This window comes from Notothenia rossii (assembly GCF_949606895.1).
Source record: "Notothenia rossii genome assembly, chromosome: 5".
NCBI classification, from domain to species: Eukaryota; Metazoa; Chordata; class Actinopteri; order Perciformes; family Nototheniidae; genus Notothenia; species Notothenia rossii.
The window spans coordinates 71,946,485-71,959,941 of NC_136903.1; the positions used below are offsets into that span (position 1 = coordinate 71,946,485).

The window sequence follows — 13,457 nt, forward strand, 5'->3', positions numbered from 1 at the left end:
GAGGTCCGTGGGTTAGATGCGCGTTCATAATGCAGAGGGAAATAACTATCAGAATAACGTTATTAGCACATTTTTACAACTTGAGGAACGAATGTTTTCATAAGGGCTATACAAACGTTCATACTGGGTAGTTTATTTAATTTTTAAAAAATTATCCAACGAGTTACAGACCACTCTTTCCCAGTGTAAGTCAATGGGAAAAAGTGTTTCCGGGACCAGCAACCAAACGGAAGTGTAGTATTGCCGTTTGGCCACAACGAAGACTCCGGCGCACTTCCTGGGGGCTTGGTGTGAGACTGCCGCATAGCCAAGACCGGAAGCTGCGATAACTCTGGTGGCTACCATTAGCAGCTAACTTTTACTCTCCAATTTTTACATACAAATTGAATTATTTTTTTATTAATATGGTTTTATTATTATCCTAAAGTAAGTTAATGTAGATGACTCAAAAGTATAATTGCTTGCATTAAAAAAAACGTCACAAAAGAAACAAACAGGTGCTTGTTACTCTGTTTGACAGAATGAGCACACCTCCCTTCATTCATTGCATGGTATGGGCGCCTGAGCAATGGAGCAAGCGGAGCAGGTGCATCCCCACAATTGACCTTGGGGGAGCAAACGTGTGCTTTTGCACCCCCACTTTTTGATCATATGAAAAATATGATATGTCCCCCCCAATATATCACTGTAAACATAAGTATGTCATTTCAATCGAATTAACAATACGCAATGAAATAACTTGTGCTGATTATAGACACTTAATAGCGAGTTTTTAAGTTTCCAAAGATTGTGACCCCCCCCCGCATTTCGCTCACAATGGTTTGATCAACTGCCTCCCACCCACAGGAATCCTGATGCATGTAGGCTGAGTGTAAATCCCCGCGACTAGTCTGTCATTGGTGGCAGACCTTTTCAGTAAGTTGTTCAAACAAAGAATATGTTAGACATGTCTTTACTTCTACCACTCAATACAATAAAACACATTTATAATCATCACCTTCTCTTCATTTTCGCTGCATTGAATTACAGGTCACTCTTTATGTTAGCTAGCGGTTAGCTGACGTTTGCTAGCTAGGTAGTAACATCAACCAGTGTGTGTGTTTGACTAGCTAGCTACCTGGTAGATCGAAGCCCATTAGAGTTTGAGTTTATTAGGATCCCCATTAGCTGTTGCATGACAACAACTAGTGTTAGAAATTAAAATCAATGTTTTGATGGTATAATGTAGCTTAAACATACCGTCAGTTTAAACGCTCTTTTATACTGAAAAACCAGAAATTCTTGTGCACAAGCAGTTAAGCTTTTATTCTGAAAATCCTTCATCTACGGTTAGCATGTAGCATGTGGCTAATATACGATTTCCTAAAGAGGTGAATTGAGAAGCGAAATGACTTGGTGTGGTGAAAACCGAAACCTACTGATTTAACACTACAACGATAGATGTCGAGATACTACCATGTTGAATATTAAATGAAAGTACAGTTTATTTGAATACATTATTGTTTACAGACGAGAGTAGCATGTGACAACATCCGGAATGACCGGAAACCAAACGAGCCGAGAAGTATTGTTTAGAGTATTGATTACAGCGTTTAGAATGTGTTAAATGAAAAGTGATGAAAGAGAATATGAGGAGAAACGGCGTGTTAAGCATATATTGAATGTGAAAAGAACCTATCCTCTGTTTAAATGCAATAACGGACATTGGAGACGAGGTGAGCCGGCTGGCGGGGAGGAGCCAGCAGAGGATATATATAGCAGCGCCGGAGGAGAGATCCGCTGTCTTCTTCTTGCTCAGGAGAACCAGATCACAGCTGTTTTCTGCCGGAACAATATTCTGTCTGTAACACTACCGCGCCTTTTTTTAATTAAAGTATCCCATTTGAATCTTTTCAGAGACTCCATTTAGTCTCATTTTAAAGCTTCTCTCCTGGACGCGAGAATAAAGAACACATTTAACACTAGTCTTCCTGGGGTCCACACAAAACATAAAACCTTACATTCGACAAGACTTTTACAGAACAGTAAATAAAAAACTGATTTCGGAAGTCCATTTTCCTTCAAGCATTGACTTTCATATTTTCCATTATACCACTTATTTTCTGATTTCATTTAATTGGAAATAAGATAATGATAATAAAATAAGAATAAAGTACTTATATCCATCTGCATTTACAGATGCCAGCCTTCAATTCTCTTAAGGTACAACTACCTGAAATGAAAATAAAAGAAGAATGAATTATAGAATGATAGAAGATAATATGATAGAAGCCCATCTCCTACTGTAACTAACCTGCACACTGTGTGTGTGTGTGTGTGTGTGTGTGTAGCCAGCCAACCAGGTAGAACATGGTAGAAAAAAGAAAAAATCATGTATTCAACCCAGTTCAGTGTATTCATACGTGTATTGCTCTCCTGTGTAGAATGATGTGGTGACAGTGCAGACTCAGGGAAGAGGCAGAGAAGGAGAGAAAGAGACACAAGAGTTACAGGTAATGGAAATATCAGTCACCTTAAAGTGTAGGATAACATAACAAATTAAGACACGAATACTTGGATAATATATTCCCCCCTCTCTCCCTTTCTTTACAGAGTAGCATAAAGATTGTGTATTCAAACCAGTTCAGTGTACTCATAAGTGTATTGCTCTCCTTAATGTAGAGTGATGTGGTGACTGTGCAGACTCAGGGAGGAGGCAGAGGAAGTGAGAAAGAGACCCAAGAGTTACAGGTAATGGGATATCAGACAGCTTAAAGTGTAGGATAACATCCCTAGTCAAAAAATGCTATAGGAATCTCTATAGGTTTTTGGAACCCTATAGGAATCCTTTAGGATCCCATAGGATTTTGAGACAGTTCTGTGCTCTATATTGCAGGAAATTGCACGTACAGGTGTTCATTAAATTAAAAAAATTCTGCCATGGAGGTGGTCGTGCCTGACCCACTCCAAACCACCCCTTGCCTGCCAGTTACTAATCTTGCACCTCCACTTTCAACTATAACTAGGCGGCACAGCAGCGCACCAGCAGCTTGAACAGACTGACAGGAAAATGTCCTCTACAGCTCATGAATCAGGAGCTCAGAAACGAAAGAAAAAATGTCAGCAAAAGGAAAATAATAAAAAAGGTCGACAGCTAGTCACCAAGTATTTTCACAAGAAAGGTATTTATTGACAGAACTTGTTTTGAAGCCCATAACAGCTTGGCCAACATTTTGTGGCTGACGTTAGCTACCTGTTGCTATCAAAAATTAGATGAGTGTAGATGAACCCAGTGAATTTGTATCCAGCAGCTATGCCCTTTTGCTATGGCTAGCTAACCTAACCTAACCTGTATAATGTTACATGCTAATCACATCTGCTCTAATGCACAGATGCGGCTTCAGGATCAGTACCCCTTCCCTCAGGCCAGCTCCCAGTTGAAGGAGAGGGAGGTAAAGCAGCAGGGCTTGGGGTTAACAAACAGATTTTAAATATGCTTACCATGCATTGAATACAACTTTAGGTAATATTCACATTTAGTTACTCTAGTTCTTCCAGTAATTGCAATACCATTGACCACTGGCACATTACATTGAGGTTGTTACAGTAGCTATAGCTAGATTTGAGCAATTGGAAAATATCTATACAAATTATTAATATTATTATTATTATAACAATTAAGAGATAGCTCGAGCTGTACTGTATTATTACTATTATAGGGCATTTTATAAATTATGTACACTATGGATACTCTAGAGCCAGGGCCCTCGAGCGAGGCAGCCAAGGAGGAGAGCAGAGCTGAAGAGGCAGAAGTACCAGTACAAGAAGAGGTCGAGGACCATGAAAGCAGCACAGATGAGGAGGAAGCAGCTATGGACAGTCAATGTCAGGGACAAAGTGAGGCTCCGACACAGGATGCCACAGATACTGAGCCACCTGTAGTGGTGTTTGAGATAGAAGATCTGCTATCACTTGACCCAGGGTTGTTCCCAGCTAGGATGATTGACAAGGACAGGGCAACTATTGTAAAGAAATTAGCAATGCGAGAAACAGATCAAGAATTTCCACATGATTCAAAGGGAAAGAGATTTCCAGATTACTTGAAATACACCAAAGCAGATAAGGGTAGGGGAAAAGTGAAAAGGGATTGGTTGATTCACAGTGAAAGTGCAAATGCACTGTTCTGCATACCATGTGTTCTTTTCTCCAAGGAGCAAAAAATACCCTCTCTTAGTGCTTTGAGTAGTGACCAGGGATACAAGATGTGTGACGTTGAGTGGCGTCGCATGTATGATAAATTCCCAAGCCATGAAACAAGTAGGAATCACAGGGACTGTTATTTGCGATGGAAACACCTACAGTGTTCGGTTATGACTGCATGTGGCGTTGATCATCAGTTGCAGAGAGAGCTACCGTCTGAAATTGAGAAAAACAAAGCTATCTTGCAGAGACTCCTTGATGTCACTCTGCACTTGGCAAAGTGGAATTTAGCTTTCCGAGGTAAAACACATGCTTTGGGCGATGTCCACAATGGAAATGTTGTAGGTACGCTAGAACTTTTGTCACAATATGATCCACTCTTGAAAGACCACTGAGACAAAATCAGGACATCCAAAAAAGGAAGCCAGCTAACTCATTATCTGAGCCCAGACATCCAGGACGAGTTTTTTGAATTGTGTGGGGGAAAGGTTTTAAAAACCATTCTGACGGAAAGGGAGGATGCCATATACTATGGAATCATTTGTGATGCAACGCCTGACATTTCCCACACCGAGCAAATATGATATGTACATTATAATGAAGACACAGGCGAATGGGAGATCACTGAAAGATTTATTGAATTCAAAGATTTCAACGGAAAAACCGGATGTGAAATAGCAGGCATGATGGAGAGTGTGCTTCTGGATCTATGGATAGACATTAGTGATTGCAGGGGGCAAGGGTATGATAATGGAGCGAATATGTCAGGGAAAATCAATGGAGTCCAAGCCCAAATACTGAAAAAGAATAATCTTGCTACTTTCTCACCTTGTGCCTCCCACACGTTGAATCTGGTAGGCGTGCATGCTGCAGAATCGAGCACTGAGGTGTCCAACTTTTTTGGTTACATTAACCGCCTCTACACATTTGTAAGTGCCAGTCCATCTCGTTGGTCTATATACAAAAAGAAAACAGGTTGCTCTGTACATACGCTATCTGACCTTCGCTGGAGTGCGAGAATTGATGCTGTGAAATCTGTAGCAAAGCACCTACCTGGTGTCATTGAAGCCCTTGCTACCATACTGAGCTCATGCAGTCTCACAGGTGAAGCCGGATCTGAAGCTGTTGGTCTAAGGAACTACCTCATGTCATTTGATGCCATTGTCCTTCTCACCATTTGGGTGAAAGTATTGCAATCTATTGATGACAGAAATGTGATACTCCAGTCAGGGAAAATCTCAATAGAGGTGGAGGCAGGTAATGTTGCTGCACTAAGAGATGAGATGCAGACTCTCAGAAATAGATGGGATGCTATTCTGTCTGAGGCATCAATGGTAGCTAAGGAAATGGAGGTTCCACCTCATTTCAAAAAAGAACTTTGCCGTGAGAGGAGGAGGAAGAGGTTTCATGATGAAACTGCTGAAGGAACAGGTCAGGAGGATAGGCCAGAAACAACATTCCGTAACACTGTGTTTCTCACTGCCATGGACCAGATCATAAGTGACTTGGACACTCGGTTCCAAACAACAGCAAATATTGTTGAAGAATTTGCTGCCATACTTAAAATTGGGAAGTTGAGTGACAGTGTCATGGCTTCTGTGTGTCAGCCACTGAGGGAGAAATACTCACAGGATCTCACAGATCAGTTTGAGAGTGAGATAAGGCATCTCAATAAAATATTTTCTGCCACTTTCCCCCCTGATTGTAGCTCTCTTGATTTACTGAATGCAATATACAAGATGGAACTCCAGAGCATTTTTCGAGACGTTTGCATTGCCCTCAGAATTTTCTTGGTGCTCCCAGTTACCGTAGCTGGTGGTGAAAGATCATTTAGTAAGTTTAAACTTATCAAGAGCTATTTAAGATCTACCATGTCGCAAGAGAGGTTGAACAGCCTTGCAATGTTATCGATTGAAAGCAAGCTGGCTCTGTCACTTGATTTCAAAGAGCTCGTAAAAGATTTTGCCACCAAGAAGGTCCGGCGATTGGCGTTTGGGATTTAGGGATAAAAATCCAGTCTATGACAGGATTGTTGGATGTTTCCCTTTCGTAAGCTGACAGGCTATAGCCCACATTGTGAACAATTACTATCTGATGCATAGTCCTCTAGCACTACATTTTTCATTGTTTGCTGTAAGTGTGTTCATGTCCTGAGACTTTATTGTTTTATAATTGTGTTCAAATCTTCAGTTAATTTATACTTTTGTCCTTGTGTTGTTCAAATCTTAATTTAATAAGTCAAAGAATGTTGAGATTTTTTGTTTGTTCATTCCTGGATTGGGTGTAATTTTCAATTAAATAGATAGAAGATAAAGTTGATAGTCAGTGCATGTTGATTTCTTGCAGTCCATTACAGTTCATTAACTTCAACAGGGTTTTCAAGGTTGGGTCATCGTGTCATTTAGGGGGTGGACGCAAGGTCATGACCCCACCAGTATCCAAGAATCCTGAATTGTCCCCACCAATAGCTCAACACTTGTCACTCGCGCCTCCTCGAATTACTTGCGCGTGTAACAGGTAGGGCTTTAGCACTCTGCTGAGAAAGGCAGCAACCCGGCCGCTACAGCAAAAAAGCTAGTGCTCTGCCCGCGACAGTTCAAAATCTGCTTCGTAAAAGGTATATCCAAGCAGGGAACGATTGTATAGTACAGAGCACATCAAAATGTATGTGTCTGTCAACCTAATAGTGTGCTTGAGTAGACTATTTGTGTTGGAGATGGGATTACAGAGAGACAGGACAAGTAACAGCTTTTGTATGTTGAGTATCAGAAAACATTGTCACAAGAATAGGGGAAAATATGCCTACATTAGCTAGTGCGACTCAAGGTTCTTTGGTAGACTATTTCATTGGTCCATTCATGGAAGATGAACGCAATGCGACATCCTTTACTAGGCTCACCCACCAACAGTTCAGGTGCTGAACTGCTGATCCCAATGTATAGGTAAAAACCATATTATGCGTTTTCATCAATAAATAAATGGCCAAAAATGTTTTAGCGTGCGCGCTAACGCGCACTCGCATGGATTGGGGGCCCACAAATAGATTCTTTCATGGGGCCCAGAATTTACAGCTACGCCCCTGAGCTACAATAAGTAATAAGGATATCTTTTATCTTGAGTTCTGTGCCAAAGTGCGTTAGCATTTTTCGCTCAGGGGTCATTTAGATGCTTCTTATGAGACTTGTGTTTTGTTTTGGTAACAATGGTTTGTCTCGTCAGTTAGCTGAGATTATTCCCGTTAATCTGGTATAACACATTAATAGGTTCTTAAATATTAGGATCCCCTGAGAAAAAGTGTCGTGAAAAAAAAAAAAAAAAAAGTACCCGCCGGCGGGGACCTTGGGGCTTAACAGGTTAACTGTTCATCTTTCATTACTCACGTCTGTTTATGATAATCATTTGGGCCCATATGAAATATCTTGTTTGGGACAGGTTGCTGGTTGCAGTATGAATTGGACAAGAAGAAGATCCCACTTAGGCCAAATTTCTATCACAGGGTGAAACGGTATGATACACCAACATTTGGTGGTACACCATGGTTTGCACTTTGTAGCACAGCATGTGAGTAGTTACACATCAGCATTATCAAAAGTGCTCCTATGTTCTATTAGCATTGTTAGGAAATAATATGGGTTGGGAAACACCATCTGTTCACTCAGGCCTTCGGCCCCAGCTAAAATGCAGTACCCAGCAATCTGTTTTTCAACCTGTGTGTCTGTGATTATTATAATTGTTTTGTTTTGTTATTCCCATTGTAAAGCGTCCTTGGGTTTCTTGAAAGGTGCTATAAAAATCGAAATTATTATTATCATTATTATGTTGAGATCTGAAGAGGCAGACATGTTTTTATTTACATTCATTCGTGTCTGCAGGGAGCTGATTTAGTTTCTTCTTGGAGGAGATTGTGTATTTGTAAATCAGCAGCAGGCATGTGGGACCTTTAACAGGCTTTGAAAAGTCAGTTACTCCATTCCCCATTCACATTAACCCATTAGTCTCAACCGATGCCGAGTGGTAAAGATTTGTATACCCTAAAATATACTGTACATATTTTAAATAAAAACTTTGTTTAGACATAAGTACTGGATGTGGCTAGAGCTAAGTATGCACACCATGACTCATACATATAAATCATAGTTTTATGTGAAAAGGCACATTGAATAGTATGTTCTTGTCAATTGCCAACTGTTTTGTAACCATTAGACCATCTTACTATACAAATACAAACACTTTATGTCTGTGCAAAACTACAACACTGACAGTCACTCTAAGGTTTAAATGTACAATTTATTGACCTTTTAAACAAAGAAAAAGCATATATAACAACATTATTTAGTTCTCTGTCTATTGTCCCTGCAGTTAACACCAGAGGTGGGAATATGACTGACCTGACAAAATGTCTTCACAGATAGGTAACAACAAAATGTAGACATTGGATGGAAAGCAAAATGAAATTCTTGAGGATTAAAGGTTTAATTTCCTGAGACCAGTTCTTCAAACGTTACTGCCTAATATAAAACAATGTTACACTATTAGCCATTATCCAAACAAGACGCTATCGAAAAGCTAACATGTTCAAAATGTACTTTATGACCTGGTTTCTTTTTCCTTTATATTATTGACATCATTTTATTTTGAGTTCTGACTGAAAAAACAAACAAAAATTGGTCAGATCAACAAAACAAAAATCACATATGGCCCTAATTCTATTCCTTACATTGAGATTAAAGTGTAATGTAATCAACTTTTTACTGTAATTGAATTTTCATTACATTTTAGGCGTATCTGCCCCAAAGGAACTTCAAAACTAATTTACATGAGTTACATACTAATTCGAAAATCACTGTCGTCATAAAAAAAAAAAGAAGAATAATCATTGTGTCTAATAGATTACAAATTAAATGTGTGTGTGCGCTCACACAGACAAAACATTTGTACTTTTCAATTTGATTCTGAAAATCCCCAAAATGTGTAATCTTGTTCCTTAAAAAACAAACCAATTAATCTTCAACCATGTCAATCATCAAACATTGATCCTGTGTTGTTTTAAATGAACTACTTATAACAATATTTATTGCTCAAGCGTTGCAGCTTAATTTATTGATCCCCAGTCTACTGGATGGTGATGACACCGTCCTCCCAGCTGAACTGGTTCACCAGCACATCATCATCCTTCTTCATGGAGTTGAGCAGATACTTGACGCCAGCTTTCACACCGGTCTTCATCCCTGCCCCCAGGGCGTAGCCTGCCACTCCCGCCGTCCCCCCCGTGGCCACCATGAGAGCGTCGGTGCCGAGGTCCACGGCGCTGAGGATGGCTCTCTCCTTGGCGGTTGCAGAGCAGTTGACCGAGGCGTAGTACACAGCTGTGCCCAGATTGTAGAGGGTGCTGACCGCAGGGATCCACTCCACCACGTTGTACACGCGCTGCTCGCTTTTGTTGATGCAGCTTCTGGGGCTGCGTTTCAGACGTCCACCTGAAGCAGCAGAGGTCCAAACATCCTCATCTGTGCTGCACTGACGGATCCAACACTCAGACACTGTGGATTCAGAGGGCAGGACACGACTGCCTTTCTTAAACACTGCCAGGTACTTCCCAGGTTTGAGTCCACTGCTGGTCACACCGGCACACAGGACCCCCAGCCTCTCGCAGGAGCTCACGGCCTCCTGTAGATCACCTGTGGCTCCTTCCACTGCTGCTCCTGCCAGCATGGTGCCCCTCACCCTGCTCCAACCCTCACAATGACCCTCCTGCTTGGAGGAATCTTCCCCCACCGTGGCCAGCTGCTGGATGTTAAACATCACAGCCTCTATGTGGCGCCCTGCTTCATCCCTCTCATATGCCGGTGCAGGCGTGGACTTGATCATCCTCCTCTCCATCAGACCCTCTACCTCCATCAGGAGCTCCTCCGTGTCAGCCACTCCTAAAAGGCCGTACAGCTTGAGCACCAAGGTGTGTGCCTCCTGAGGGCAGCCTGCCACCAACAACACGGGCACTAAAGAAAGCCCCAGGAGCTCCTGGGGGAACATAGAGGATGATGGGTCGTCCACAGTGCTGGCAGACAGCAGCTCTTCACAGCTTACCTTCCCCTGGATGTGGAGATGATCTTGAATCTTCCCCACGAGCTTTGCCCTGAGCACGGATGTTATATTTTGGGCAGATCGAACTCTCTCCTCTTTTTGTTCGACCCCTAATACAGGTTCAGGTTTTTTTGCAGATGGGACATCAAGTTGGGATTCAAGGAGAGATGGATGTTCCTGTTTGGCTGTCTCCTCTCCCACCTCATTGAAATCTGCTTCTGGAAGAAGAGTGTTTCTAAGTGCCAGAGGAGGAGGGACCCTACACAAAGCCTGTTCATTCAGCAAGAGCTGGATCACAATCAGCCACTTCAATTTTGAGGACATCATGCCAGTCTTGTTACAGATTGTTCTCCTCCAAAGCTACTACATTAAACACAAGAGGGACAAAAAGAAAAACAACCAAATGAGTCATCTTTGTTCTCTTATTTCTGCAATTAAGTGACTTTGTCTCTTACACTCATGCAGAGATGAACTGGATTTATACTAGGACGTTTTGTGGCTGCACCTGTTTCACACTACACACTAAGAACATCTCTCATTATGTAACATTTCTAGTGTAAAAATGATGTATGTATAATTTATGATTTCAGAATTGTAATGCAGTCCTCCTGCAAAAAAAGCTCATTCAAAGTTAATTAGTTTATTAGTCTACAAGAAGAGAAATCATAATATCTTTATCAGGAAGATTGATGAAAAACAGTTTTGCTTTATAATTTGTGAGTGAAAATGTTATCCAGTGTCAAGATTCTCACATTCTGCCACAGGGACATATATAGTGCAACCACACATTTCAAACATAAATAAAAACTACATTTTAAAATGTTTTAAAACATGCTTTAACAATGCAACACATCCCAACATGAAGCCTCGACATTGAGTTTGTCTTTTTTCCCCCTGAACAAACTGCAACTAAAAATAAAAATGTTGTTTTATCCAAACCTTCATCTTTTTTTATTTCATCTTTGTATCTATTGGCAGCTATGTGTCCAGCACTTACCTTAAAACACTAGGATGTGGAGTCCAGAGTGCAGCAGTGCAACAGAGATGGTTTCAGCGTGTATAGCGATGTTCTTTCTCTTTGCCTCCAATGAGAATCTCCTTCTTTACACATGACATCCCACAGCCCTCCCTCTGTCTCATCTGTCTTTCAGCTCCCTCTTCTCTGCGGCCTCATTGCTCAACAGGGAGATCGGGGCTTGAATATTGATTCAAGTGGGGAAAGTCCATGTGTTCTTAAGCAGTTTTGTTTGTCTGCCCTGCTATCTTCTCATCCCTCCCCCAGCGCTCTGCTCTCTCTCAGTCGCTATGTTTTGTTTCTGACCCAAATACTTGAAAGAAATCTCCCCTCATGCCGTGAGCACATTTATCTCTTACACACTCAAGACAGGGGAGGAAAACGGGGCTATCTGAGGTTAAGACTGACATTTAATTAATAAAATAGGTTTTAAAATATAAACAAAACTCCACTTCATAATGGATGTATTTTTGTTAGTGCAGGATTTCTTACTGTCCATACATATATATTTGTTTTTGAAATCTTAACACATAACTTTCCTGTTCTTACTTCCTTTAGAAAAAGGTTTCCTTTATGTTGTGAAGCCCCATTCACTCGCACTAAGACTTGGCTCCCAGAATAGCAGGACTTTACCCTGCAGCAGGCTCTTGCTGTCATGTGAAAAAAGTGTATCTCAAAAAAAATTATGTTTAAAGAAAAGAGCCTATTTTCAGATAATTCTATTTTCTTTCACATTAGCTCAGGAAGTAGGACAATGTTGAACATGAGAACACTCCTAAATGAAAATCCAAAAATGTAGATACATGATTTTCTTTGGATAGCAATGATGCACCATTATACATTATAAATATACATCTCTGTTAAAAGTAAGATCTAATGTAACATTAAAAAGGATGCAGAATTTGATGATTATATGCACAATAGAATAAACAATGCGAGAGTGCAGCAGGCTAATTCAAGAACAAATTATCATAGGTAGCCAAAAACAAAGACAGCAGCACAAAAACCTGTGTCAGAGGTAACTTAGTCCAGGTTATCAGTCCTTAATGCTCTTGCTACTTTGTGAACTGTGGCTACTGAAGGAGTTTATTATTGTTGTGATTTTGTGGCTGCTTGACCATCAGTGGAGGCTTTTTCAATGGCCATAGATCTTCTGGTTGTATAATCACTACAACATTTCGTCCTCTGTACAGTATGTGACGATCCCTCCACACCACGTGGGGTGCCGTCTGGTTGTGTGCGTGTGTGGTTTGTGTTTGCAGGTTCCATTGCCTGACGAGCTGCACCTGTGTGAGAGCTGATAAGCACTCTCTCCGTGCCAGCCTCGGGGACAAGTTCATTCTTCGGAAAATTTGACAGAAGAAGGTAAGATCAGGAGGCAGGAAGTGTTAGATGAGCATCCTAATGTATATGAAGAAAGACATTCGTCGCAGAGTGTTGTAAATATACCTTTCTCTATTCAAGAGTTGAGAAGAGCATTAAGTAAGTGTAAAATGACTGCTCCTGGGAAAGATAATGTATGTTATATAATGTTGACCAAATTAAGTGATTTTGCATTAGGAAAGCTGCTGGAGATGTACAATAAGATCTGGGAGAAAGGGAAGCTGCCAATAATATGGAAAGAGTCAGTCATTATTCCTATTAGGAAACCTGGGAAAGATCCAACCAGTCCAGGCAGTTATAGACCTATAGCCAGGGGTGCACATAACTTTTTTAGTGAGTTACTCAGATGAGTACCAGGAGACAGGGTTTGGTACTCACCCCACATGATAAGTGCAGTCTTCCTCACTGACTTCCTCAGTGTCTCCTTCACTGTCCTCTATTTACACTTCTTGCATGCTAGATGATGAAGATGATGAAGATGCACCTCCCTGTCTCTTTTTAAGCCTCCGATTTGCTTTCTCCGAAACTTGTTGCCAAAACTGTGAAGTCCTTGCATTTCCTGAGGCCAAGTTGAAGGATCAAATACTAAGAAATTATCACGACTTGGAGTCATATCTGATTTCAGATGTGGGAAGTTATTAAGTACACTTATTCAAGTACTGTACTTAAGTACAATTTAAGATATTTGTAGTTTACTTGAGTATTTCTATTTTATGCTACTTTGTACTTCTACTCCACTACAGTTCAGAGGTAAATCATGTACTTTTCCTCCACTACATTTATTTAATACCTTTAGTTA

The 13,457-nt window shown here is 40.8% G+C and overlaps 1 protein-coding gene and 1 long non-coding RNA gene across 3 annotated transcripts; one reads left to right on the forward strand and one right to left on the reverse strand.

Moving 5' to 3' along the window:
- The first annotated feature begins 844 nt into the window (after positions 1 to 844).
- LOC307040508 lies at positions 845 to 9,398 on the forward strand. Its single transcript, XR_013808524.1, has 6 exons — positions 845 to 915; positions 2,424 to 2,492; positions 2,662 to 2,730; positions 3,006 to 3,161; positions 3,372 to 3,431; positions 9,263 to 9,398. It is a non-coding gene; the product is annotated as an uncharacterized lncRNA (long non-coding RNA).
- apof (apolipoprotein F) lies at positions 8,448 to 12,895 on the reverse strand. Of its 2 annotated transcripts, none has more exons than XM_079683398.1 (2): positions 11,258 to 12,895; positions 8,448 to 10,620 (listed from the first exon to the last, which is right to left on the reverse strand). In XM_079683398.1, the coding sequence occupies exon 2, from the start codon at positions 10,585 to 10,587 to the stop codon at positions 9,292 to 9,294; it is 1,296 nt and encodes a 431-aa protein (XP_079539524.1). In that variant the 5' UTR covers positions 10,588 to 10,620; positions 11,258 to 12,895; the 3' UTR covers positions 8,448 to 9,291. The 2 variants fall into 2 exon arrangements, with proteins under 2 accessions (XP_079539524.1, XP_079539523.1); XM_079683397.1 differs by having other exon boundaries at positions 8,448 to 10,623; positions 11,258 to 12,894.
- Positions 12,896 to 13,457: the final 562 nt, after the last annotated feature.

Excerpts from the sequence above, each read along its gene's own strand:
- apof (XM_079683398.1), bottom strand. The coding sequence starts at position 10,587 with ATGATGTCCTCAAAATTGAAGTGGCTGATTGTGATCCAGCTCTTGCTG.